At 44.9% G+C, this 26253-nt stretch overlaps 2 protein-coding genes across 7 annotated transcripts; both read right to left on the reverse strand.

Moving 5' to 3' along the window:
• Positions 1-852: 852 nt before the first annotated feature.
• On the reverse strand, positions 853-3007 carry LOC123444746 (probable beta-1,3-galactosyltransferase 8). The gene is made up of 8 exons (XM_045121576.1): positions 2975-3007; positions 2602-2876; positions 2328-2503; positions 1934-2197; positions 1759-1846; positions 1533-1658; positions 1302-1411; positions 853-1226 (listed from the first exon to the last, which is right to left on the reverse strand). The coding sequence occupies exons 1-8, from the start codon at positions 2978-2980 to the stop codon at positions 1078-1080; spliced, it is 1194 nt and encodes a 397-aa protein (XP_044977511.1). The 5' UTR covers positions 2981-3007; the 3' UTR covers positions 853-1077.
• A 557-nt stretch (positions 3008-3564) lies between these two features.
• Positions 3565-10349, reverse strand: LOC123444745 (mitotic spindle checkpoint protein MAD1). 6 transcript variants are annotated; one of them, XM_045121572.1, is made up of 18 exons: positions 9948-10349; positions 9547-9646; positions 9047-9207; positions 8706-8903; positions 8535-8627; positions 8254-8376; positions 7554-7789; positions 7146-7317; positions 6565-6660; positions 6274-6477; positions 5709-5871; positions 5275-5362; positions 5122-5191; positions 4614-4742; positions 4504-4542; positions 4044-4145; positions 3849-3909; positions 3565-3733 (listed from the first exon to the last, which is right to left on the reverse strand). In XM_045121572.1, exons 1-16 carry the CDS (start codon positions 10173-10175, stop codon positions 4056-4058), a joined length of 2190 nt encoding a protein of 729 aa, XP_044977507.1. In that variant the 5' UTR covers positions 10176-10349; the 3' UTR covers positions 3565-3733; positions 3849-3909; positions 4044-4055. The 6 variants fall into 6 exon arrangements, with proteins under 6 accessions (XP_044977507.1, XP_044977510.1, XP_044977506.1 ...); XM_045121575.1 differs by having other exon boundaries at positions 3565-3736; XM_045121571.1 differs by having other exon boundaries at positions 4016-4145; positions 9948-10348.
• Between the last annotated feature and the right edge of the window lie 15904 nt (positions 10350-26253).

Here is a 26253-nt window from a genome sequence, read left to right on the forward strand (position 1 = left end):
AAGCCACACACAATATTAAAGAATGTATTTCTGGTAAACTCAAATGAAAAAATTCAAACTAATTCAAATATAGTCAACATTGGTCTTGTTGTAAAGGTCTTTACTCCAGAAGTCCAAATATATATATATATATATAAATAAATTTGAAATATTGGTTTAGAAGATATAATCTTTTTAAGTTTACAAAGGGATAATAAAATGATTGGTTTGTTTGGGAGAGAGAAGAGAAAGGTACATAAAGCCTGTTGATATTACATGCATGTAGAAATATTGATTTGACATGCATGTAGGATGGATGGACAGGATATGGGTTACGTCCACAATGAGTTAGACAAAATCCGCGTCCCAGTAGTCCTACCAAAAGTGACTTACATTGTTCTAACTAAGCGAAATGTGAGCAATACGAGAATTTTGTTGATCCATGAGTGATTTGATCTGATGAATAAGAAGCGCTATGCACTGACATATCCATTTCTCCCTTCTTCACAAGATTTACAACCTTGAGACGGTTTTATTAAATTCATGCTCCAACCAATTGCTTTAAAAGTCTGAACTGATGGAGGAGTCAGGTAATATATTTCTCCCTCACGTTCACGCTATTTTAGTCCTTAGACGTGGGATTGATGTAGGCCGCAGAATCTTTTTATTAATACTGTGCTGGTAGAGTCTTGAACTCAAGACCTTTTGGCTTTGATATCGTATTGAATGCATGCACCTGTCAACTCATTCAGAACTCCGAATTGATGAAAGAAGACTCACAATATATTTAAACAAGTTTGACTCCATGAGCATAGGTAGGTTGCTCCATTGCAAAAGAAGTGACAAGCTCTCCCGTGTAGCAGCTAATCCCGATTTCCGGCATCAAAACAATGATAAAGATGGCGACATCAACTGCAAATATAGTATAATCCCATATGGTCACGCAAGATGATGCCACTACAGCAGTGTGATCAGCAGAGTTCACTCCATGCATAGCGTTGGACCAAGTGATAGGATTCCAATCAAGCTCTAGCTAGCTACGTTAACAGCACGCCCGGCCGGTCGATGCACCAGCACTAGCACTAGCACTACTTGAGATCACGTCGCGATGCCCCAGACCGCCGCCTGGTCTTCGCCGCAGGCGTCGTGGATGAGCTTCATCCTGTCCACGGACCTGCAGACCCCGCTGCAGGACCAGTCGAAGGACGCCACGCACACGTTCCCGGCCCGCTTCTTCCACTCGCAGTCTGCAAAACGCACGGCCGTTGTTCCGGTCAGACGAACTCGCAGGGGCGAAGGGAGATCGGTGCGTTCGTACGGACCTGGAGGCGTGGCGCAGCACATGCTCCGGTCGTCGACGTGCTCCACCTCCAGCCCGATCAGCCACGCGCCCACGGAGACGTCCTCGTTCGCGAACCTGTGCAGGATCGGCCTGGAAATAGTTCACCGTAAATGCAAACATCATCAGAATTATAGGAGCATCTATCATTTTCGTCAGAATGGTAGTGTCTCACGGATGGCCTTCCAAAGAAAAGAAGAAGAAGAAAGCTTACTGGTTGACGGAGATGTAGGCGGCGAGGTCCTTGGAGACGGCGTAGATCTGGCCGGTGGCGTGCCGGAAGTACTTGTTGCCGACGTCCCCGAACTTCCAGTACTCTGGCTCGTGGTACTTCACTCCTCTGCGACCAACGAGAACAAGACGGATGGAAGCAAATTCAGCAGCAATGCTCACTGGGTTTTGCGAGTTTTTCGCACGTGATTTCGCTCGGATTATTATACCTTTGTGAGAGAACAGGGCCAGACTTCATGCAGCCGACGTACACCCTGGGCCGCGCCCTGTACTTGGCAAGCCTAGTTGCAAGCATCCCTGCCAAATTAAAAGAGCAGGGACGGTCAGAAATGCTCAACTCGATAAGGAACACACACAAAAAAACCACGTGTGCGTACGACGTACCGAGGTTGAGGTGGACGTCGTCGTCGACCTTGACGTAGAAGTCGGCGTCCCAGGTGGCGACGGCGGTGGCGAAGTAGATCCTGGTCTTGGAGGACAGCTGGTGGTAGCCCTCCACGTGGTCCAGCCGCAGGAAGTCCTTGTTCTCCGCCTCCTCCGCGTCCAGGGCGCGGTCCGCCGCCCCGCCGCCCTCCGCCGTCCCGCTCCGGCCGATCACGAACCGGACCACGATCCCCTTCTCCTTCTCCAGCCTCCTCAGCTTCTCCCCTGCACCCGCGCGCGCGATACCACCAACAAATTAATCAATTGATTAGAACATGATATAATGATCTCGTCGCTGCATTGCATGCGCCGGTGCCGGCGCCAAGCGCGTGCATGACATGACATGACATGCTACCTGAGGGCACCCAGGTCTCGCGGAGGGAGTCGCGGCGCTTCTTGCTGCTGAAGGCCGTGTTGATGCCGATCACGACGAAGGCCTTCTGCAGGCCCTTGGCCGCGCCGGCGTCACCGCCCCGCGCGCGCTCCACGGCCAGCTCCATCTCCAGAGAAGACACCGCCTTGTCCAGCGACCTGGGGAGGTGCGTTTTCGTCAGCAACGTGACGTACGTGCAGTGCAGTCGTGGTACATAGTACATGCATGGTGGTTCGTGAGAAACAAGTGCACTTACTGGATAGCGTGGTGCGTCCTGGACACCTCGCTCATGATACCCTTGGGGTCGTGCCTCTCCCCGGCCAACTCCTTGCTTACGCGGCTGCCGTCGCAGCCGGGGTGAGCAGAGGCCTTGTTCACCTTGCTGATCGGCGCCGACAGGAGCGGCATCCAGCCGATACCGCTGAGCAGCAAGCCGACGGCGAAGCTGGCGACGCAGAGCGCGGCCACGGCCTTCCCCGCCAGCGGCGGCCTCGCCCGCGGGGGCGCCTTCTTCTCCAGCTGCGGCTGCGGCTGCATCAAAATTTCACACCCGCGGATCAGTTCCGATCGCCGCGCGGAACCAGCGTTGCTCCAGCAACTATGATAGGATCGGGCATTCGGGCACGCACCATCATTGCACCGGAAGCAGCAGGCCGCTCGAAACTCCCAGCCGGAGAGGAGCGGCTTGGGCTGGGCACCCGTTGAAGGAGGTGATTTGTGTTGCAGCGGAGCCGCGTTACGAAAGACGCCGGGTATCTGCCCGTTGCCTGGCCCGAGGCACCTGCGGATGCACCGCGAGGGGTTCAGTTTGCGTGACGCGCCTCATGCCGACAGTGTGAGAACGAGGTCGGCTGGCTCGCCCAGTTCGCGGTAAGAACGCCACGCCTCTGGGTTGCACTTCAAACTGTGCCGGAACTGTTGGGAGTTCTTGGCCAGGAAGCACGGGTTTACGTTACGGCTGCCTGCTTATGGTGATAGGCATGGCTAAGTCGTGCGTCAAGATAGCCGTGCTTTTTTTTTCTTGGAAGGATAGGAACCATGCTTTCAATAGAGCAAAGAGTTACAAAGGCTGCTCCAACACGCATAAGCAACTGTGGACGACCGTAGCATACGCCACGGATAAAACTAGCTCAATTGATAGCGATTCATTCAAGTAAGAGCCCGTTTGCATCTGAAAACGGTCATTATTTGCATAGCAAATGCATGGCACGTTTGATGCTTTCTCCCCACACAAAAGATATGATATTATCAAGGTCGCTAGTTCACAAAACTCGCAGGTTTCGGCTCTCGGTTACAATGTATGCGCTCATATTTACATTGTTGGAACTAAAATGGCATCCATCTGATAGTACCATACTCAGCACCAGCCTTTCACTCCACTTGTTCATCTGCTGGAATTTGAAAGAACCATTCAACATACGACTGCAAGTAATCTCTCCATGCAAAAAAGAGGAGCGCAGGTAATCTTAAAATAGCTGAAAATATTCATGAGGATTGGGCAACCTGGATAGGTTTCATGAGCACATTCTGTTAACTGCCAATACGTTGCGATTTGGCGGGCATGCTGCGAGAATGCAAAGATAATACATAAGCTTCCAAGGGGATATTCTGTTCCATCTACTGATAAAGCATCATACCTACAAACACTTTTTAGATGGAAACATACCTACAATAAAATAGAGGAATATGATTTCTCACTCATTTTGGCCCTTAGCATATACTTCTCTTGTTGAAGGATTCCATTGTCAGGTTAGCAGTGAAGGCTGGGATGGATTTCATCTTTCTTATGAAAACATCGACCTGAAAATTATGGTTAGATAATCAAGATCAGTAAATCAAACTATGGTTCAATATCAAACTAAAAACAATTCGTTCTTTCCTTTACTTGATTATACTTGCAAGAGTTTTAACATCGCCGTACCCATAACTGTATGACTGGATACTTTCTATCTAATACCCAGATTAGTTTATTACACAGTAATTTGTATCACACACCAAACTTTGGTGCGCAATTTAATAACGCTTGAGATCTAAATACACCAACTGGACTAAATCTGTTAAGCCTCTTACACACTCTTATAAACTGTAACAGCACTACAGGTTATTTGTAGAACATTTCAGAAAGGAAACGCTTCATTGTAATGGATAGGTTGAATACCTGCTGAGCAATCTCATGTTGAGAAGTGTAGCCATTGACCTGTATTTGATATCAAATAAATGCTCCCTCATACTATACAAAAGAACATTTCAACAATGTAATGAACCTACCACTATATTGGTGCTTCCTGATTCATAGAGAAACTCGAGTTTTTCATCATCGGTTTGGGCATATACTGATTGCAGAGTAAATCGTGTTACATGGATCCCATTTGGCTGCTGCTCATCATTCATCACTATCTAAAAACACAAAATAAGAAAAATGATGTTTAACAGCTGAGAATAGTTAGAACTTAGAACCAAGTAACAAGGTGAAATTGGACGAAATGTTGAAGCCGGAAATAATGAGAATTGTGGCATAATAGTGTAGTTGGCATATGATGAGATATGTAGCTTCCTTTATCGAAAAGCTGCTAGTCTATTAAGAGAAACTCACAACTGGAGAACAGTTGACTTGATTTGGGAACAGTACATGCAAAAATACTGCTACTAAAAGTAGCTTGAACAGTAAGATGTCTCAGCTGCTAAAATAAAGCTCTAAGGCTACTGACAAGTACGCATAACTTCTTGAGATTCAGACAGCTAACAGGAAAAAATAATAGAGTTGAACGCATCACACCTGATAACCAAAAAGCGAGCAACAAGCCTTTCGGAAGACTGAGATCCTCTCCAGAAACACTGCCTTGTATCTGTTTCCAGGGAGGTGTAAGGTCCTCTCAAACAAATCAGTATACATAATCTTATACAGATATAAATTAATAAACTAGACTACCTTTCTTCACGTTTCTCTAGTGTGGCAACTTGATTTTTAAGCTGTGCTAGCTTTTCAGCAACATTTGCATCTACCACAGTTCCAGCATCTGCAAGTAAAATAAATATTCCAGCATAAATGCATTCAAAGCAAAACCAGACAAGGTCTCTCAGAGAACATACGGAGCACATGATATATTAACAAACAAGTTATTCAGGAAAAATGCAGATGTCTATTTATAGGAATGCAACTACGCCAAAGAGCAAGCTATCAGAAATTGTAGAATGACAAATTTACTACGGAAAAAACCGAAACTAACTATTGCATGCTACTCAGTGGACATTAATTCTCACGTGAAATTTTAAATTGAAAAATTGGTAAGCAAACGATAACCTCAAACACTCAAACAACATGTGGAGATCGTAATAGTAAAAAGAATTCATAAGATCACTTACCAGCTTGCCCTTTTAGTTCTTCGATTGCCTGCAGCCTCTCTTTCGTTTTCTTTAACTCAGCTTGCAGTGCTTCTATTGTCTCCTTTGCTTCACTGTCCATTGCAAGCGTATTCACCATACGAAGTACTTTTGTGCTTGAGGCAGAGTAATCCCCATGACCCAGCTGTCAAATATGAGAAGAATTTTCATGGCATGGACGCATAAAACACAAAGCAAATAACTATAGGTTAAATTAGTACACTTCATAGCATAATTCATAGTTGCACCCACAACTAGCTCTGTTGTTAAGGAAGATGACATGCCTAGTTAAAACTTCGGCGGCACAACACCGTGCTATAACAAATAATAACACATATGAACACAACAGTCATTCAGCATAACATTCACCGCTGCTTCATTGAAATTCAAAATTAGATAACAATCCTAAACTCGTGTTTTATTCGCAGGCAGGATATGATCAAGCTCCTGAGCCAGAGTAGCTCAGGTCTGCTAAGGAGAGAAGCTAGATTGGCCACTGGCTATTAAACATTGATCGTATTCTGTAAACATTGATCTTAGTCCATACCTTAGACTCAAGTAATGCCACCTGAGAACGCAGTTGATCTCCCTCTCGCTCCAATGATTTTGCTTTTCTTGCTTCAATGCTCAATTTCTCATTCATTAGATTGAGCTCCGCGTGTTGTTGACTAATTAGTTCTCTCTGCTCGTGTAGAGTGTTATCTAGTTCTCTTACTACCTTTTCCATTTGAGATAATTCTGACTCCATTTTCTGCATTGTTCCTCAGAAGAGGCATTATAAATTAAAAAAGTTGTAACGGCACGTACCACCAATGTTAAGAATATAAAACCTGCTAACCTTGGATGACATGTCATCTCCATCCCTAGTTTTTTGGTTAGATAACATATTATGATCTTTTCGTAATCTATCTCTTTCTTCACTCACTGCAGTAAGCTGTTCAAATGAAATAAGTCATAAAGGGAAAGTAAAGCATGCCAATGTGAATTATTGACATATAAATGGATGATCGCTTAATGTAAATACAGAATGTATATAGAAGATTCATAACTGCGAGTACTACCTCTTTCCGGTTTGTAAGGCCTACGTGTATCCCTAGATCGACAATTTAACCAATATAATATGTTTTATCTATTATAAAATATATACCAACATAAAGTTCAAATGTTATATTTTCAAATGGTATAACTTTTGCGATATACAACTCACATTACAGTAGTAAAATTCACAACCTAGAGATACACGCAGGACCTATAAAGCAGAAAGGAGGGAGCATCTCTTAATAAGATAGCTTACGCAGCATTAGTTCAATGGGAGCACGGGGCTGCAAGTGTATTTATGGTATACATTGCAAACACAGAAAAAATGGAAACCTAGGCCACAGTTTAGTTCTACTTGTAGCAGGGGACAGCAGACAATACCAGAAGTTCAAGCCGCTTGACCTCCCTGCTAGCACTTTCAGCTCTCTCTTTGGCAAAGGTGGCTTCACCTTCTGCACGTTGCTTGCTGATCTCAGCAAATTCCAACGTAACCTCCAATTCTTTCAACCGTGATGTTACTTCACCCAATTTATTCAAGTCTGTCAATGCTTGCCTGTCAACAGTTCAAATAATAAATCTTAATGGGAGAAGGAGTAAAAAGTTATACGTCCTTGCCAACAATATCATTCTTTCTCACAACTTTCAAGCAAAAGTCATCCTGAAATTATCAAATGTACTAGTTGCGCAGTTGTGTTTATGATCATAGGAAAGGATAGTACTCTGAATAATGTTTAATAGCGATGAGTTATAGCAGAATTTTTCTTTGGTAAAGTGATGATGGACTCATACCTTTGCAAATCTGCAATGTTGCTGTAAGAAGACACATCAGGCATGTTGCCAAGTAATGATGTACATGACGCTAATTCCAGCTCCAACTTCTGTGCTTTAGCTTCGATTTCTTGCAGCTTAGATAGTTCTGTTTCGGCTCGTTTCCTTCGACTCTGCTCCTCCAACAGCTTTTCACTTAGCAGCTCAAAATTTGTGTAGGAAGATTTTAATCTTCTAGCTTCATGCACTTCTTTTTCCTGGATATACAGAAATCATATAGATACAGAACTTTATTATTCTGGAATTTTACATGGCAGGCTATTATTGAAAAGCTGTATCATGACAGGAAAAAAACTCAGATATGTCTTAAATTGAAGGGTACAAAATGCACTACCAAAATGCTTAGGGGCGTACAGCCACCCATAAAAGAAGCCATTCATTCATTCAAACACACTTGTGTTAAGATCAGAGCTTCCTACATACCTTCAACATCTTTACTTCTATGGCAGTTCAGAGAGCCACACATAGGGCAGCAAAAGACTCTCCCTAGATCATTGCTTAACACTAAGCATGTTGTAAGCTTACAGCAATGTGTAACACTGGTGTTTACATAATTCTGACGGTCATAAAATTGGTTTTCCTTATCAAGGAGTAAATGAAACAAGCATGCCAGCAAATATTCACATAACATCAGCTATCATCATCAAGGCTAAATGCTCACATAGTTGCGGAGCTCCTCTTGCAGAAGTTTTATTAACTTCTGATCATCTGTTGGATTACGCTGAACAGAAAAAGGAGTAGAATCCAGTAGTCTGAGCTCGGTTTCGTTCTTTTCACGAAGACACTGACAAAGAAAATAATGTTAATCATTGTATCTGTTGTACCAAGATGTAAAACCAAAACCAATGAGCACGAGTTTGAGCATCTGATGAGGGCTCTCACGGCAGGAAAAAGGAGTGGGACATATTGATCAGCGATGATCACGTGAATCAATAACTTTACCTCATTTAATTGTTTTTTCATGTCCTCCAACTGCTCATTTAACATCTTTGCTTCCTTCTCAGAGTTTTGCGCCCTGAGGCTCATTCTTTCAAGCTACGCCCAGGCATGTTCAGATAGATAAGCCAACATGCAGTGAAGAACCAATGTTCACAAGAACTTAACAATACAAACCTCAGCATTAAGTTTAGAGATGGATAGTTTTGAGTCATCTTGCATATATGAAAGTTCCTTCTGAAGGGCTTTCTTCTCCCTTTCTAAATTTTCTGATGACCGCTGCATAGCCCGTTCCAACTCCTTAACCGTCTCCTTTGCAGATGCTGAAGATGATTCGGCGCTAATTCGAGAATCAATCTCTTTATTGAGTTTAACCTGCAGCACCAGCAAGCCTATGAATAGTCATGTCAATAAATAAACATGGTTATGATAAGGCACACAAAAATGTGACCATGTGACTAGCTTGTCACAACGGCGATGAGATGGAGTTCATGTGCCAAAGCGGAAAAAATGTATACCTCAAGTTCCCCTATCTTCTTGACTTGCTGTCGGTATCGCTCCTGATACTCGCCCAGCTCCTTCAATAATCGTTCTTGCAATGCACTCTCCCGCCCTTTTGTTGCTGCTAGGTCTTGTTCAACATAGTTCAGTTTATCATGATATGTATTCCTTTCATCCTCTGAAAGTATTAAGAACAAGTAAGTTTATCAATTTGTAAGTAAATGCATCAAATGGTTTGCAACAGGATAATGCTAACATCCAAATTCTAGCCTCAGATAGCTTTGAGCATCAAGCAGAACCTACATGTTCTTCCTAGAATGGAGTTCCTATTCCCAACAAATGTTAACTTATTACTATGATATACTGTAACTTGGAGTATAGTATGTTATTTGGCCTCCACGTCCATGCATATTTCAAACACTTATTCCCTGCTTCCAAGACAGATATAATTACCTAACAGCTTAATGAACTGTATTCATAAAAACCTCAGAATAAAATCATGTAACCAAAAGCATACCACTCTTGGATAACTGTTTCTCCAATGTGTCAAGCATTACTCGATACTCCTGAACCGCCTTCTCTGCAGTGTCCAGTGCCACCACGAACTCCGATTTCACCTATCAGTAATGTACACATGGAAAAAGGATCAATATGTATATTATAACCGGCATCTAACTAATCGCACTAGGGATCTCCATTTTACAGCGTGTACTTCGCTGCAGATCCTTAAAATACAATCAACAGAGAGCTCATCAATGTAGCAACTAGCAAGTGTGACCAAATATAACTTTAAGTATAACAAACTTGGTAATACATGGCGCCGAGTGGCAGCTGCTCAAGTAACACAAATTGCACAACTCATATGCTTACACAGGGCTAGGCTGTAAACAGTTGGAGACAGGGACGACGCGATCTCACCATCTGACGGCAGTGGTACGTGCAGACCATGTCGCCGGAGGGCTCCTCGGGGCCGGACGCGGAGACGAGGGCCGTGGGGCGGCCGTAGGGCACGAGGCGGCGGTCGGAGACGGGGGTCCGTCCGGTGGCGACGGCGACGGCGGCGGCGAGGTCCAGGTCGAGGTCGGCGTCGAGGTCGGCGTCGGAGCCGGCCCGCCGCTTCCGCTGCGGTGGAGTCCGGAGAATCATCTCGCAGGCCTCGCAGGGGTTCTAGAAGCTTCCTAGGGTTCTGGCGGCGAGGGATTCGCGAGGAGCGACGATGGTGAAAAGGTTTCAGGAGGAGGGATTTGGTTTGAAATCGCGCCGCCGATGGTCCTGGTGCTTAATGGGGGAAAGGGCGAATAGCGAATGGTCGTTTTGGGTCGAAAATTGATGCATTGTTACGTGTTGTGTTATTCTTCTTTTGTCAAAAATCAATGAGCTCTGTTGAAACTTCTGTAGATTTTTTTGATTTTTTTTTTTTGAGAAAACAGACCAGCCACAACTTTACAAATTAAGACGGGGGCAGTTACAATCCTCTCTGAGTATATTCCTTAAAGAGGGAGGGACATCTCCTAATTTGAAGTAGTCACCGTGTCCCGTGGCCAGAGCAGCAAGCTCATGTGCCAGCTTGTTGCTGGATCTGTTAATGAATCTGAAAGTTACCTCCTTGAACTCCTTTTTGATGTGCTCGGCATCTGCAATTAGTGGGAAGTGGCAAGACTGGTTTGTCCCCTTAATGTTCAGCAGCAAGACAATAGATGCACAATTCGATTCCATATTCACCGGACCCGTGTAGTATTTGCTAAGGACTAAGAGCCCGTGCAATACAGCAGCCAACTCAGCTTGTTCTGGATCTGTGCATGCGTGCATTCGCTGTCCACATGCATAGCCACCATACCATCATGCGTTCTAACAATTATTCCTGTCGTAGTGTCACCCGTATTGGCTAGGAAAGAGGCATATGTGTTCAGTTTTCACCAGTCTTTGTCAGGTGGTTCCCACTTGCTACTCACATATTGCTTTTGTCCCAAGATCAGTGGAGTGCTTTGACGTGTATGTAGCGCACCACTGCCCCTGATCATCTGATCTTCCCCAGAGCGCTGCCCTTGGGGTTTCTTCCCCTCCCTTATTTCCATTCGCCTCTGGTTCACAGGATCATTCTCTTGATGGTTAGCCCAGCGTCCACCCTCCGAGTGCTCCACGCACTCGTCACCTCCCAAGCGTGTTTCCTCAACGTATTTTACTAGGAAACAAACTGATTGTCCAATCAACGCCTTTCCATCTGCATGAATGCAATCATCTCGCAACCACCAAGCACGCCACATCATGAGCAATATTCTCCTTCTAGTTTCATTATCACATTTTCCTAATAGGTTTTGTAACCAGTCTACTCCAGTAAATTGAAACTTGTCTTCATCCGGCAGAGCCCAATGTACTCTTATTCCTTCCCGAAGTGTCCGGGCTTTTGTGCAGCTTACGGTAGCATGGAATTCATCTTCTGCCTCTCGTCCACAAATACTACAGGTGTTGTCCAACTCGAGTGTTCTTTTCCATTTATTTTCCTTTGTTGGGAGAGTTTTGGTCGCCACGCGCCACGCGAAGATCCTCATTTTTTGTGGGACTTTTGTCTTCCATATGAGATCCCAGATGCTCCTATTTTTCGCTTCATTTGTCGAACTCGATGCCAGCTCATTGCTCTGTTGTTTAATTTTAGCACCTAGTATGTATGGACTCCGGACAGAGAATACTCCAGACTTTTCTTCATGCCATGCAGCACAGTCCTCTGCTTCACATTGAGGGATTTTTATCTTGCAAATCTCTTCTGCATCATGGGGTGAAACAGTTGTTGTATAAGTTCCACATCCCACTCCTTCGTATCTCCTTTCAACAGTTGATTGACCCACCTCAGTCTTGATCGTCTCTTGAAACCCGTGGGTCTGAGTCCACTCTTTCTTGGAATCCACTGATCTCTGCAAATCTGGATTTTCTTACCATTTCCCACTCTCCAAATGAGGCCCTTCTTAAGCAGCTCAAGGTCATGTTCAATGCCCCTCCACCCCTGGGAAGCATCTGAGGCAAAAATAGTATCAAGGAGGTCCCCTTTCGGGTAATATTTTGACTTTAGGACTCTTGCACATAGACTGTCAGGGTATTTCAGTAAACGCCAACACTGCCTTGCGAGGAGGGCTTTGTTAAATATTTCCATATCTCGGAAACCGATGCCTCCCGCTCTCTTGGGCTTAGCCATATGTTCCCAAGACATCCAATGAACTTTCCGTATACCTTCTTCCTCGCCCCACCAGAACTCTCTAATTAGGCGTTCATACTTTTCGCAGAAACCCACTGAGAATTTGAATACTCCCATGGCGAAAGTGGGCAATGCTTGAACTATGGATTTGACATGAACCTCCTTGGCAGCAAAAGACATATGACGGCCAGTCCAATCATTACATTTCTTTAAGAATCTATCCATTATAGGTTGAAAATTTGCATCCTTCATTCTACCCTCCGGTGTTGGGAGCCCCAGATATTTGCTTTCAAAAGTCGAAGACTCACAAGCTAGGATATCTTTAATTTCCTCCTGTACATCCATGGGACACCACTCACTAAATAATATCGAGCATTTGCTACTGCTTAGTAGTTGTCCTGTACACCTTTGGAACATTTGAAGAGCCCTCTTCACCGACCTCGCTTGTTCGCAAGAAGCCTTGAAAAACACCAAACTGTCATCTGCGAATAGAAGGTTTGAGATACCAGGACTGTTTCGAGCTACTTTGTTCGGAGATATGCTTCCACTCTGTACTTCCCTGTTGAAAATTGTAGCTAGTCCATCAGCGACAAGGAGGAACAGGTATGGACTAAGGGGGTCCCCTTGTCTGAGGCCTCTGGTCGGTAGGAATTGTTCCAATAATTCTCCGTTCAACATTACCGAGAACCGAACAGACGTTACACACTTCATGATCCAGCTAATCCACCTATCATGAAACCCCATTTTCTGCATAGCTTCTTCAAGGAAAAACCACTCCACCCTATCATATGCTTTGGCAAGGTCCAATTTGTAAGCAATGCGTGTCCCGAGGATTCTTACTATGTTGGATCTTATGAAAGCATTCAAAAGCTATGATGGCATTATCTGTGATGATCCTACCGGGGATGAAAGCACTTTGAGTTTCTGAAATCAGCTCACCAAGTAGGGGTCTCAACCTGTTAACCAAACACTTGGAGATCACCTTATAGATTACGTTGCAAAGGCTTATTGGGCGGAAATCCTTCAGACTCTTGGGGTTCTTTCCTTTCGGAATAAGTACAATGGACGTGTCATTTATACCCTCAGGCAAGTTTCCGTTCTCAAAAAAACCTTGGATCGCCTCAATCACATCCTTTTTCATTATATCCCAGTTCTGCTAAAAGAAGCGGACTGGAAAACCGTCCGGACCCGGGGCTTTCAGAGGGCCTATCTCGAAGAGAGCATCGCTTATCTCATTCTTTGAGAATTCCTTAATCAGGCTCGCATTCATCCCCTCATAGACCTTACTAGGCAGGAGATCAATGAGATCATGTGGGTTCACTCCATTCTCTTTTGTATACAGCTCCTTAAAAAACTCTGTGGCCAGATTTCTCAAGTCCTGCTTTTCCTCCACCCAGACACCATCTCCGTTCTGTAGCTTCTTTATTGTGCTTTTCCTCTCTCTCCAGGTAGCTTTCCGATGGAAATAGCGCGTGTTTTGGTCTCCCTCCCTAATCCAGGTGGCACGCGAGCGCTGGCGCCACATGACCTCCTCCGTAACGAGTAGTTCATCCAGATCAGCCGCAATTTTCTTAATTTGTCCTTCATTATTCCTATGGTTTGGGTTCTCCGTCAGAAACTTTAGCCGATGTCTCGGCTTTTTGATGTTTGAATTTACAGACCCAAAATCCTTCCTAGCCCACGACACAAGGGATTCCTGAACCTTCTTCAGTTGGTGACCTACATCTTCTAGGCTGTGTATTGCTCCGTTGCTACTCCAAGCTTCTCTAATAGTGGGCTCTAAAGACTGTACTCTCTCCCACATCATTTCGTACCTAAAATATTTTTTACTGGAACCGTTATGCTCATTGACCAGTGTCAACACCAAAGGGAAGTGGTCTGATCTCGATGTCACCACATGTAGTATTTGTGCCTGGGGAAACATATCGCTCCAGGCAGGTGAAGCTACTCCTCTGTCCAAGCGGGCTCTTACATTGTTCCTCTCGCTTTGTTTATTATCAAAAGTCCATTCCGGCCCTTTAAAACCCATATCATAGAGGTCACACCACCCCAGACATTCTCTAAAGTTACTCATATTGCTTTCAGATCGTTTTGGAGCCGAGAAATGTTCCCCTTGCCACAAAGTCTCATTGAAATCGCCTATCATCATCCACGGTTCTCCTAATCTGTGCTTGATTCTTTTTAATAGGCTCCACATGTTGTGTCGTTCATGAGCTTTGGGTTCTCCATACACAAAGGTGCCCCGCCACAAAGGACCATTCTGAACATTCCGGATATGGACATCAATATAACACGGCCCACAAGAAAGCAAATTTATTTCAATGCTATCATCCCAAAAGAGGGCGATGCCGGCACCTTTGCCTATCCCATCATGGGTGATACAATTTTTAAGACCTATTCTTCCTCTTATTCGCTTCAGTTCTCTTTGCACTGCCGAGTCTCTGAGATGAACACGACAGTGGGGCGGTAAGTGCGCACTAGGCACACTAGTTCCCTAACTGTCCCGGGGTGGCCCAGACCCCGACAGTTCCAGCACATCATCGTCATTCCTCCTGACGGGTGCTATCTATCGCACCCATCAGTTCCCCGGCAGCCCCAGCACCGGTTGCTTCCTTTCCACCAGCTCTTCCTTGTTGCTCTCTCCCTCCTCCTTCACATCAGCTCTCTTTTTCTTACACATATCACTACTAGCAACATGCTCACTCCCTATTTCCGCCTCTATTACAGAAGTATCAACACCATTTCTCTTACCCAGGATAGAGTCCCCTTTACCAACACCTTTTCTTCCTTTAAACTGGTACATGAAATTTTGTCTTGAGCTTGTCCTTGTTAGTGCCTTCCCGGATCATCACAGGAGCACAAGTGTGCCCACTAGCGACCATACCCTGTACTGCGAGGTTTACCACCTCTGCTCTGTTCCCTTTCCGCGGTTCCTTTCCTATATCTTCCCCAACCACCATGTAGACTACATCATTTGGTGAGGCCTTGAACACAACATCCGGGCCGAACCCTGGTGGAAAAGGAGGGGTCGCAGCCTCTAGGACGGTGTGTGCATCAGTGGTAGTGTCGATGTCGTTTCCGATTACGGCCTCCGCAGGTGGAGTTGAGATAGTGCCAGTGGTGGTCGTGGCTACAGCTGGAGTAGAAGCCACGGTCTGTGGGATGTTTTCCAGGGGCTTCATAGAATTTTCCCCGACGCTCAGCTTTCTTGTATCTCCATGTTCTGGCCCATCGCTGACCTTCAGCTTGCTCACTGCAGCAATCGCCGCCTGTACAATAGGATCAAGGAGGACCTCATCAGGGACTCTCCTGCATCTCACCATCTCCTGAGAGCAGTTTGTGTCCTCTTTTTCTTTTTCCTTCCCAAGACTTTCCCAAGCCATCTTAGCCGGCGCAGTCCATGCCTCCGCATGCACCTCCGAGCCAAAGTGCAGGAAACGCCTTGCACTGCAGGCATCCGGCGCTAAGAACCCACCTTTGTTCTTGCTCATCTTGAACGGTGAGGCTCTCATAGAGCCAGTGAACCTCACCGTTTGGTCATCCACCGGGAGTCTACAGTCTCTCTCCCCATGCCCTATATGCCCACAGTACATACAAAACCTAGGAGCTCTCTCATATTTGACCTCTAAGTCCATCCACTCATCCTCTCCTAAACCCCTACATCTGATCTCACGCAGGAGAGGGGTGTTTACATCATGTTTTACACGTACACGGAGAAACTCAGAGAAAATATTACCAAACTTATCAACATCTACCCTCATAACTTCCCCCAACAGGCCCCCGAGTTTCCAACCAATCTCCTCCGAGAGCATTAGTGGAGGTACATCATAGATGCGTGCCCAAATAGGCATGGTGTTCACCTCTACGTTTGACGCTTTACCCTGTCTGTCAAAGGGAAACAATGAGGAAGGCATCCTTACGGTGAGTCCAGGGGCCGTTCTCTAGGACATGCCGACGGTCACCCTCGCGCTCGAACTCCAGCATGAAGCGGTTGTTGCGGAGGGGTGTGTAGCTGAGCCGGACGCGTAGCCCCAACTTGCTCTTCAGCTCGCCGAACAGGCCCACCATGCTGAACGGGAGCACCGAGAAGAAGTATCCCACGGCGAGCCATCGGGTTGCCATCGCTGCCCTGGCCCTTGACAGGTCTAGCTCCACCGCTGCCGTGCCACGGTTCTCCCCTTGAACCGTGCTCCGAACCACCTGGCAAGCTGCCATGGCGGTGTCCTTGCCCCCCCTATGGGATGGGGAGCCTCTTTCCACCCTCCGGCTACCACGCTCGTCACCCCCAAGAGGGAGGGCCTCGAGCATGCTCGCCGCAACCATCTTCTTCAGCTTGCGATCGCCCTTGTTCTCCATTTTGTGGGTGGATGGTGTGTTTGTTTGATGCGAGCTGTTGGCCCCCCTGATCCTCCGCTGTTCTTATAGCCCCCTCACCTTGGTTATTCAGAGGAAGAATAACAGTGTTTCCTTTATCCCAATCACTGGTTTTGTCTGGGGGATCACCCGTTTGGGGTAAAATTGATTTCCCAGCTCATTTTGTCCCTTTCTCCGCCCAGCAGGTCCGGACCTTCCTATCTATGCTGAACTTTTACTTTTTTGCCTGTATGGCCTTGTTTTGGAACAACCCCTGATTGTATCGTATACTAAATCTCCTGGTCAGGCAACAGACACACTGCTGAATCGATCTCTATCTCACGATCTGATTTCCCTCCTTAACTCCCTGATCCCTCCATACAGGAAGGGATTCGTGTTCCATAGGCGCTAGGTTGTCCATCAATTTGAGATTTGGCATCCTAACTAGGGGCTCACTTGCCTGATCTTGCCCAGACACCAGGCTCCAATCCAGGCCGCCATAACTAGGTTGTGGATCTGAGATGTTCCCCTCGAATGATAAACGAATACGGTCCATACCTGCTCGCAGTCGCTCCATGATCTTGCCAGCATGATCCATTCCGAATCCCACTGATTCTGACGAAAAATCCCTCCCGAGCCTTCCTCCTAGCCAACAGGGAGCGGGCAGCGACCCCCATTTTCTTCCGGATCTCCAGGAGACCCAACAGATCTTCCTCCGCGAGACCGCGGTGCCTCGAGGGCTTTGCATTGCTCTCACTCTGCGGTGGAGGAGGAGGGGGAGAACGGAGGATTTCTGCGGAGGGATCAATACTCCGGTGGCCGGTCGCCAGGTTTTCACCTGGGAGAGCGGCAAAGCGCAGTTAGCGACCATACTTCGATGGCTTTGCTGCAATTGTTTCAAAATTATTTCCTGAAACTTCTGTAGAATTTTAGCGAGAAACAAAGAGGAATGTAGTTAAACCAAAAATATATACTTCTCGCCTCACCGGCAAGAAAAGGAGATGGTAAACGGAGTCGGAGGCAAGTCAACGATGAGCTCCCGTGGCGCAACAATGATGGGTGTCGCGTAGGATGGCGAGATGCATGCTATAGGTGGCGGCAAGATGAGTGTAAAGCGGAAACAAGTTTACAGTGGTGTCCATCGTCGTGGTCTAGTGGTCGAAGTTGGCCGAAAACAAAGATGACGTCGTGGGACACAGATCCAGTGACTGGCCTCTGGCCAGTTGCGCCATGACTGGCGGCCAGCCAGCCGTCAGATGAAGGATGTGCAGCCTAGATAAAAAATGGTAGCAAAACACTGTGGCTTGTACTGTAGCAAAAATACCGTAGACAACATCTGTAGATGATGTTACTGTAGTTGGGGTTCGAATCCGTCTATTGATCTGAGATCCAATGGTCTAGAGAAGGGAGCCAGTCACCGTACTGTTCACCAGTGACTTGTGTACAGCAAGTCATTGGATCTCACTCCGACGCCGTGAGCTGGGCAAGGACGAGAAGTTACATACACCTTGGAATGTCTTGTTTTTTAACATAAAAACTTGTTTTCGTTAACACTAAGTGGGACCAAACATGCCCTCACTGAGAATTAGTATCCACTCGCTACATAGAAGGGTAAATAAAATTAAAAATAGCATCACCCTTTCAAAGGATGTGGGCTAATGTGCCTAAAGATGAAGACACGTGTAAAGAAACTCCTTCTCGGGATGCCATGCAGCCTGCCTGGTTGCACACGTGTTTGTCATGCACCTCGTTGCTGATCGGAGGTGGACTCCAGCCACCACCAGCAAATGAGGATTCGAATCAGGACTCGGGCCTTCGCTTGATCTTTCAAAAAGAGATCTGGATGTTGAAGTAGATGAAGCCAAATATATTGGATTTCCTCTTGCTTTAACTCGATTAATTGAACGCCCATGGATTGGGCAAATAACTCGATAGATAGGTGATACGTCTCAAACGTATCTATAATTTTTGATGGTTTCACGCTGTTATCTTGTCAACTTTGGATGTTTTGTTTACCTTTTGTATCTTTTTTGGGACTAACTTATTAATCCAGTGCCAAGTGCGAGTTCCTGTTTTTTCTGTTTTTTTGACTCTTTTCAGATCTGATTTTGGAACGGAGTCCAAACGGAATAAAATCCCTGAAATTTTTCCAGAACGGAAGAAGATCGGGAGGCTTGAGGGCCAAGCAAGTGGGCCCACAAGCCCTGTTGCCGCGACCAGGGGGGAGGCCGCGACAACCAATCTTGTGGCCCCCCTGGCGCTCCCCTGCCCTAGGTCTTTGGCCTATAAATTCCCTAAAAATCTAGAAAAAATCAGGGCATCCACGAAAACACTTTTCCGCCGCCGCAAGCTTCCGTTTCCGCGAGATCTCATCTGGAGACCCTTCCCGGTGCCTTGCCGGAGGGGACTTTGGAGTTGGAGGATTTCTTCATCAACATCATCGCCCCTCCAATGACTTGTGAGTAGTTCACTTCAGACCTACGGGTCCGTAGTTAGTATCTAGATGGCTTCTTCTCTCTCTTGGATCTTCAATACAAAGTTCTCCATGATCTTCATGGAGATCTATCCGATGTAATCCTCTTTGGCGATGTGTTTGTCGAGATCCGGTGAATTGTGGATTTGTGATCAGATTATCTATGAATTATATTTGAGTCTTTGCTGATTTCTTATATGCATGATTTGATATCCTTGTAAGTCTCTCCGAGTCTTGGGTTTTGTTTGGCCAACTAGATCTATGATTCTTGCAATGGGAGAAGTGCTTGGTTTTGGGTTCATACCGTGTGGTGACCTTTCCGAGTGACGGAAGGGGCAGCAAGGCACGCATCATGTTGTTGCCATCAAGGGTAACAAGATGGGCTTTTATCGTAGATATGAGATTGTCCATCTACATCATGTCATCTTGCTTAAGGTGTTACTCTCTTCTTTTGGACTCAATACACTAGATGCATGCTGGATAGCGGTCGACGTGTGGAGTAATAGTAGTAGATGCAGAAAGTATCGGTCTACTTGTTTTGGACGTGATGCATATAGATATAATCATTGCCTTAGATAATGTCACGACTTTGCGTGGTTCTATCAATTGCTCGACAGTAATTCGTTCACCCACCGTCTACTTGCTTTCATGAGAGAAGCCACTAGTGAACACTACGGCCCCCGGGTCTATTCATACCTATCGTTTCCACTTTCACTTTTACTTTGCTCTGTTTACTCTTTGTTGCTTTCAATTCTCACTTTGCAAACAATCTATAAGGGATTGACAACCCCTTCATAGCGTTGGGTGCAAGCTCTTTGTGTTTGTGCTGGTACTTGTGTCTTGATGAGATCTTCTACTGGTTCGATACCTTGGTTCTCAAAACTGAGGGAAATACTTACCGCCGCTGTGCTACATCACCCTTTCCTCTTCAAGGGAACACCAACGCAAGGCTCCAAGGACGCGGGGAGATCCTTTGCACATTTGCTGAGGAAGTCCCTAAAGGCGTAGCCGTAGCAGCAGGATTCCAGGCGCCGTACCAGCGAAGGTCTGTTGTCGCAGTAACAATAGGCCCAACAACGACAACATCAAAATTAGAAAGATGATGCAAAGCGGGCCTTCGATGTGGAGGTTGAAGAGAGACAATGACAAGCTAACGAACTAGCAATAACAAAGGTAGACTTCCATTTGATGCGGAACAACGGGTGTAAAGTCCATAAAACCATCACAGTTATGACCCTATTACCATACAAAAACTCTTTGTGTTGCTCCCAAAATGCACCAAACGTAATTAATCGTTGGTAAATAGCACTAAAATCGCATGACCTGCATTTTGACATGGCAAGGTGCTCATGTGGCAAAGGGGTGACATCGTTTACTAGAGACATTAATATCGCCAAAGGGCCCACCCGTTAGTGGAGGTCGTTGATCGACCATCCACCTATCGCCTCTCCGCCCCCGTCCCCGATGAGACAGAGTAGGTGTCACATCTCAAATTCCCCTTAAATTTGAATTGTAAAATAAATCAAAGGAATTAAAACTTTCCAAATTTGGTTGTGGTTGCTTGGTATTAGCTATAATTAGATTAGGGATTATTTGATTTATTGAAAATGTGGCTCAAATAAAGATTTAAAATTATTTAGAACCCAAATTTGCCATTTATAGATTGTTTATAAAACCAAATTTGACTTATAATATATGTGTGGCCATGTATGCAATATTTGGGTTTGACATAATTTCCATACATCTCTAGTATTTATTGGAAACCGTAAAGTCAATTGGAAATCAAACTGAACCCTAAAAGGATTGAGGGAGTAAATTTATGTTCCAAAATTGGGTGACAATTTAAATACTTAAGTTGGGCATGAACTTATTTTTCATGAGTCCCAAATAATAGAATGTTTGTGTGTTATCTTTCCCAAAAGGATTGGAGTGAATTTAGTTTTTGAATCATTTTAAAAATTGAAAGGGAATTATTTCAAAAATGGGCTATAAAATTTTAATTTGGCGCCAAATCATTTTTAGAAGGTTCTAAATGTTAAGTTGACCTCTTGTTATTTTTTCAAACTGAAATTAGAGCAAGTTATATCTTTGACTCAATTTGAAATTCAAGTGGAAAAAAGAGAAAAGAAAAAAGGCTAGGTCAGACATTCAGCCCAACAACGCACGTAACCCATATGTTAACCAAATCGGCATGAGCAGGTTATATTGCAACTGTCGAATTGAAATCCGACGACCAACACACGCCTCATCTCTCTCTCTCCCTCTCCCCCTCTCTCTCGTTCATCTATCTCGCTGGCAGTGGGACTCGTCTATCAGTATGCTAGTCGTCAACCTCGAGTCGATTTTCACGCCAGCACGGTCTACACACACGTCGTGCCTCAAAATGCATGCTCTCCACCTTCCCATGTGTGTCCCATGAGCTTTCCCTTTAAATCCCCCGCGACCCCTCCCAATATTTGCCCCAAGCTCTCATTGACATCATCGCTAGGCTGCCACCACGATCACCCACCACTCTCGCCTCTATCCGAGCCAACTCCGACCAAAATTCTGGCAGCTGAGACCACCACCGACCATGCCATCTCCACAACTACCTCCCACACATCATGGTGCACCTCCTAGACAACAACCGCACCACTAGAGCAGAGCATGAGCTCCTCGTCAATCAAACCTCATGCACTGCGTGATACGCTCGTTTTGCATCATGAATTACTATTGATATTTGTATTGATATTGTCCATTATCCATTATTATCATACAATTATTATGCCTTTTCTTTCTGAATATGCAAGGTTCATCGCTTAGAGGGAAATAACTGGGACGTGGAATTTTGGACCGATAAACCGAGAAAAAGACAGAAAAATCAACTTGCTCCAAATGACCTGAAACTTTACGGATGTTTTTTCTGAAATATTTAAGAATTTCTGGGCCAAAAATATACCGGAGAGGGGCCACCAGTTGGGCACAAGCCATCAAGCACCCCTGGTCGTGCCTTGATAGCTTATAGGGCCCCAGCTGGCCTTCTAGCAACCATCTTCTCCTATATGGTTTGTTTTAACCTAGAAAAATGATAAGTTATCTTTCAGGACGAAGCGCCATCGTCTCGAAGCGGAAACCTTGGCAGTGGCCCTTTCGCTCTTCGGCAAAGAGATTCTGCCTCGGAAATTCCTCTCCGGGAGGGGGAAATCGAAGCCATCATCATCACCAATGCTTGCTCCTTCATGGGAGGACTAATCTTCATCAAAATCTTCACCAGCACCATCTCATATCCAACCCTGGTTCGTCACGTGTATTCAATTTTTGTCTCAAAACCTCAGATTGGTACTTGCGGATTGCTAGTAGTGTTGATTACATCTTGTAGTTGATGCTTTTTGGATTACTTGTTGGAATACATCATGTTCATATCCTTAATTATTATTATTACACCTCTGATCTTGAGCATGTTGATTTTGTGTGAGTATTAATTATTATTCCTGAAAACATGGGAGAAGTCTTGTTATAAGTAATCATGTAAAGTTGGTATTCGTTCGATATTTTGATGACATGGATGTTGTTACTTCTCTTAGTGGTGTCACGTGAACGTGAACTACATGACACTTCACCATGTTATGGGCATAAGGGAAGTCATTGTGGAGTAACAAATAGATGATGGGGTGCGAGAGTGATAGAAGCTTAAACCCAATTTATGTGTTGCTCCATAAGGGGCTGATTTGGATCCACATGTTTCATGCTATGGTTAAATTATTCTTAATTCTTGTTTCATAGTTGCAGATGCTTGCGAGAGGGGGTAATCATAAGTAAGTTGTTAGTTCAAGTAAGAACATCACCTTAACACTGGTCCACCCACACATCAAATCATCAAAGTAGCAAACGTGAATCAACTTAATATGATGAACATGACTAGAGAGAAATTCCCATGTGTCCTCGAGAGTGCTTGATTTATATAAGAGAACTTCCACGCGTGTCCTTTGCTATAAAAAGGATTGGGCTACCTTGCTCCAACTTTGCTATTATTGTTACTTGTCACTTGTTATGAATTATCTTGCTACAAAACTATATACCACTGTTACTTACAGCACTTGCACAGAATCCCTTGCTGAAAACTACTTATCATTTGCTTCTGCTCCTTGTTGGGTTCGACACTCTTACTTATTGAAAGGACTACGATTGGTCCCTGATACTTCCAAAACGTATCTATAATTTTTGATGGTATCATGCTACTTTTATGCTTTTTATAATTGTTTTTTATATTAAGTTTATGATTTATTTGGACTAACCTATTAATAGTTGCAAAAGTGCACAATGTTCTTGTTTTACACTTTTATGTGTAGGAACTATCAAAAATAGAAGAGGAAACCTTGTTGGAGTCGAATTGGGACTTTCCTGAAATCTGTTTGAAAACTCTTTTCAAAGATTGCCACGTTACGGGTCGAAGAAGGCCTCAAACGGAAATCTCACACAAGACAAAAGTGTGGGGAATTTTATGCTAATAATTCTAGACATATAATTAGGCTCATTTGGAGTTCAGACGCTCCAGGAAAGCCCATTTTACTGGAGGACAAATATCTGATTACGGGATTACGAGAATCGGTGGCGTGATTGAGTCCAACTCTTACCATATTTGATGGATTCGGCCAAGCCACGACTTTGGGACCTCATTAGGGCTGAGAGGGGTACCTAGTAAGGTTCTAGAGGTGCCCAAGAGCCCTTGGATCAAAGGGCATCCATCAAAGGTGCAAGGATGATCGTCCAACTCATATAAGGAGAGGAAACCCTGATTTCTGGGCAGCCACCAAAAAGCCACAGATTTTGCCTCCCCCATGGCCTCATCTCCATGGCGGAGGGCTCATCTAAAGCACCAAGAAGTCATGGCCCCCATGATGGCCGGACGGCGCAGGAGGAGCCCCCTGCGCCGCCGTCGGCCGCCGTCGGCCTGCACCTCACGTGTTGCCCCTTCTTCATCCTCTCCGTCATGATGCCGCCTTCACCAACACCTCCATCACCATCTCCTTCATAGGTACAACGTTCCACTCTCCCAGAAACCTCTGTAATCTCCTATGTAAACATGGTGTTTGATGTTATAAATTATTTGTAGATGATCTATTGCATCTATGTCATGTTTGTGTAGTTCCCTTTTGTCATATGATTGATTATTGAATCTCCATGGATGGTTTGAGCTATATATTGAATTTGTTACAGTCCTATGGTGCCCATCATATGTTTATGCACGCATGGATCACATCATAGGGTTTGTAGTATGTGGAGAAAGCTAGAGGGTGGGCTGCTTGAGTGACAGAAACATGAACCCTAATCTAGTGATCAAAGCATATGCAATAAACAGGACCTTTTGATCTTAATGCTATGGTTGGGTATTTTTACCTTAATATATCTTCTTGTATTTACGAATGTTTAGTAGAGTTCCAATCATAAGTACTTGCAATCATTGGATAGTGAGAGCTTGTTAGCTTTGCCTTTCCCACATAAAAGAGGAATATCAACCTTGTATTTGACTATTTGATCATGGATAAATCCATCACAATTACCACCACTTTTCCACACTCATGGTACTGTTAGTTTATGGTTACTTAGTATATTTTATCCCTGCAACACTAACATTTACTTTCTTGTATATATTATCTTGCAAAGCTTTCTCTCATACCCGTATTGTCACTCTAGTTTTATTTCCTAGATATTGCAAAACGTTTAGTGTGCGTAGAGTTATGTTAGTGGTTGATAGAACTTGAGAGAATATTTATCCCACCTTTAGCTCCTCGTTGGGTTCGACACTCTTACTTATCGAAAAGGCTACACACGATCCCCTATACTTGTGGGGTATCAGTCTCCTATACTTGTGGGTCATCAAGACTCTTTCTAGCATCGTTGACATGGAGTCAAGCGCCTTTGGTAAGTGGGAATTGGTAAGGAAACATTTTTGGTACGTGCTGAAATTTACTATTGCTTGTCAGTATGAACGGTCACTCTTTGAGTGGCTTGTTCGGGGCATCTTCGCCTCGAATGGAAGTTGAGGAAATTGTTCCTCAACCATTTGAACCTACTAAAAATATTTAGTATGAGATCCCTTCGAGTATGGTGGAGAAACTGCTAGCTAATCCTTATAAGAGTTCAACTCATCTTGATTACCATTTGATATATGTCAATGAGATTTGTGGATTGTTTAAGCTTTCAGTTTTACCAGGAGAAAAAGTTAAGAAGAAAGTTTTCCATTTATCTTTGGAAGGAAAAGCACTAATGTGGTACAGTCTATTGGATGATATCGAATCATGGGATTGGAATCGCTTGAAGCTAGAATTTCATCAAAAGTTTTATCCTACGCATCTAATCCATCGTAATCGGAATTTTGTTTATAATTGTTGGCCTCGTGAAGGAGAAAGCATCACTCAAGCTTGGGGAGGCTTAAATCCATGATGCACACCTTCCCCAATCATGAGCTCTCAAAGAAATTTATTATACATAATTTTTATGCTCGGCTTTCTCATGATGATCAAACATTACTTGATGCTTGTGTTGTCAGTTCTTATATGATGAAGACTATTGAATTCAGGTGGGATCTTCTGGAAAAGATTAAACGCAGTGTTGAAGATTGGGAAATTGATCAAGGTAAAGAGTCATGTATAGAGCTTAATTTTGATTTGTTGGGGAACGTCGCATGGGAAACAAAAAATTTCCTACGCGCACGAAGACCTATCATGGTGATGTCCATCTACGAGAGGGGATGAGTGATCTACGTACCCTTGTAGATCATACAGCAGAAGCGTTAGAGAATGCGGTTGATGTAGTGGAACGTCCTCACGTCCCTCGATCCGCCCCGCGAACAATCCCGCGATCAGTCCCACGATCTAGTACCGAACGGACGGCACCTCCGCGTTCAGCACACGTACAGCTCGACGATGATCTCGGCCTTCTTGATCCATCAAGAGAGACGGAGAGGTAGAAGAGTTCTCCGGCAGCGTGACGGCGCTCCGGAGGTTGGTGATGATCTTGTCTCAGCAGGGCTCCGCCCGAGCTCCGCAGAAACGCGATCTAGAGGAAAAACTATGGAGGTATGTGGTCGGGCAGCCGTGAGAAAGTCGTCTCAAATCTGCCCTAAAAGCCCCATATATATAGGAGGAGGGAGGGGGACCTTGCCTTGGGGTCCAAGGGACCCTCAAGGGGTCGGCCGAGCCAAGGGGGGGAGGACTCCCCCCCCCCCAAAC

Source organism: Hordeum vulgare, chromosome 3H, assembly GCF_904849725.1.
Source record: "Hordeum vulgare subsp. vulgare chromosome 3H, MorexV3_pseudomolecules_assembly, whole genome shotgun sequence".
In the NCBI taxonomy this organism is placed as follows: domain Eukaryota; kingdom Viridiplantae; phylum Streptophyta; class Magnoliopsida; order Poales; family Poaceae; genus Hordeum; species Hordeum vulgare.

What these genes read in the sequence shown, in the direction of transcription:
- LOC123444746 (XM_045121576.1), bottom strand. An exon ending in AGGACGCACCACGCTATCCA is followed by an intron (nt 2,504 to 2,601) that starts GTAAGTGCACTT and finishes GCACCTCCCCAG; the next exon opens with GTCGCTGGACAAGGCGGTGT. An exon ending in CGACGTCCACCTCAACCTCG is followed by an intron (nt 1,847 to 1,933) that starts GTACGTCGTACG and finishes TTAATTTGGCAG; the next exon opens with GGATGCTTGCAACTAGGCTT.
- LOC123444745 (XM_045121572.1), bottom strand. Translation starts at nt 10,175, where the DNA reads ATGATTCTCCGGACTCCACCGCAGCGGAAGCGGCGGGCCGGCTCCGAC. An exon ending in GAGATGACATGTCATCCAAG is followed by an intron (nt 6,478 to 6,564) that starts GTTAGCAGGTTT and finishes GGAACAATGCAG; the next exon opens with AAAATGGAGTCAGAATTATC. An exon ending in TGGCATTACTTGAGTCTAAG is followed by an intron (nt 5,872 to 6,273) that starts GTATGGACTAAG and finishes CATATTTGACAG; the next exon opens with CTGGGTCATGGGGATTACTC.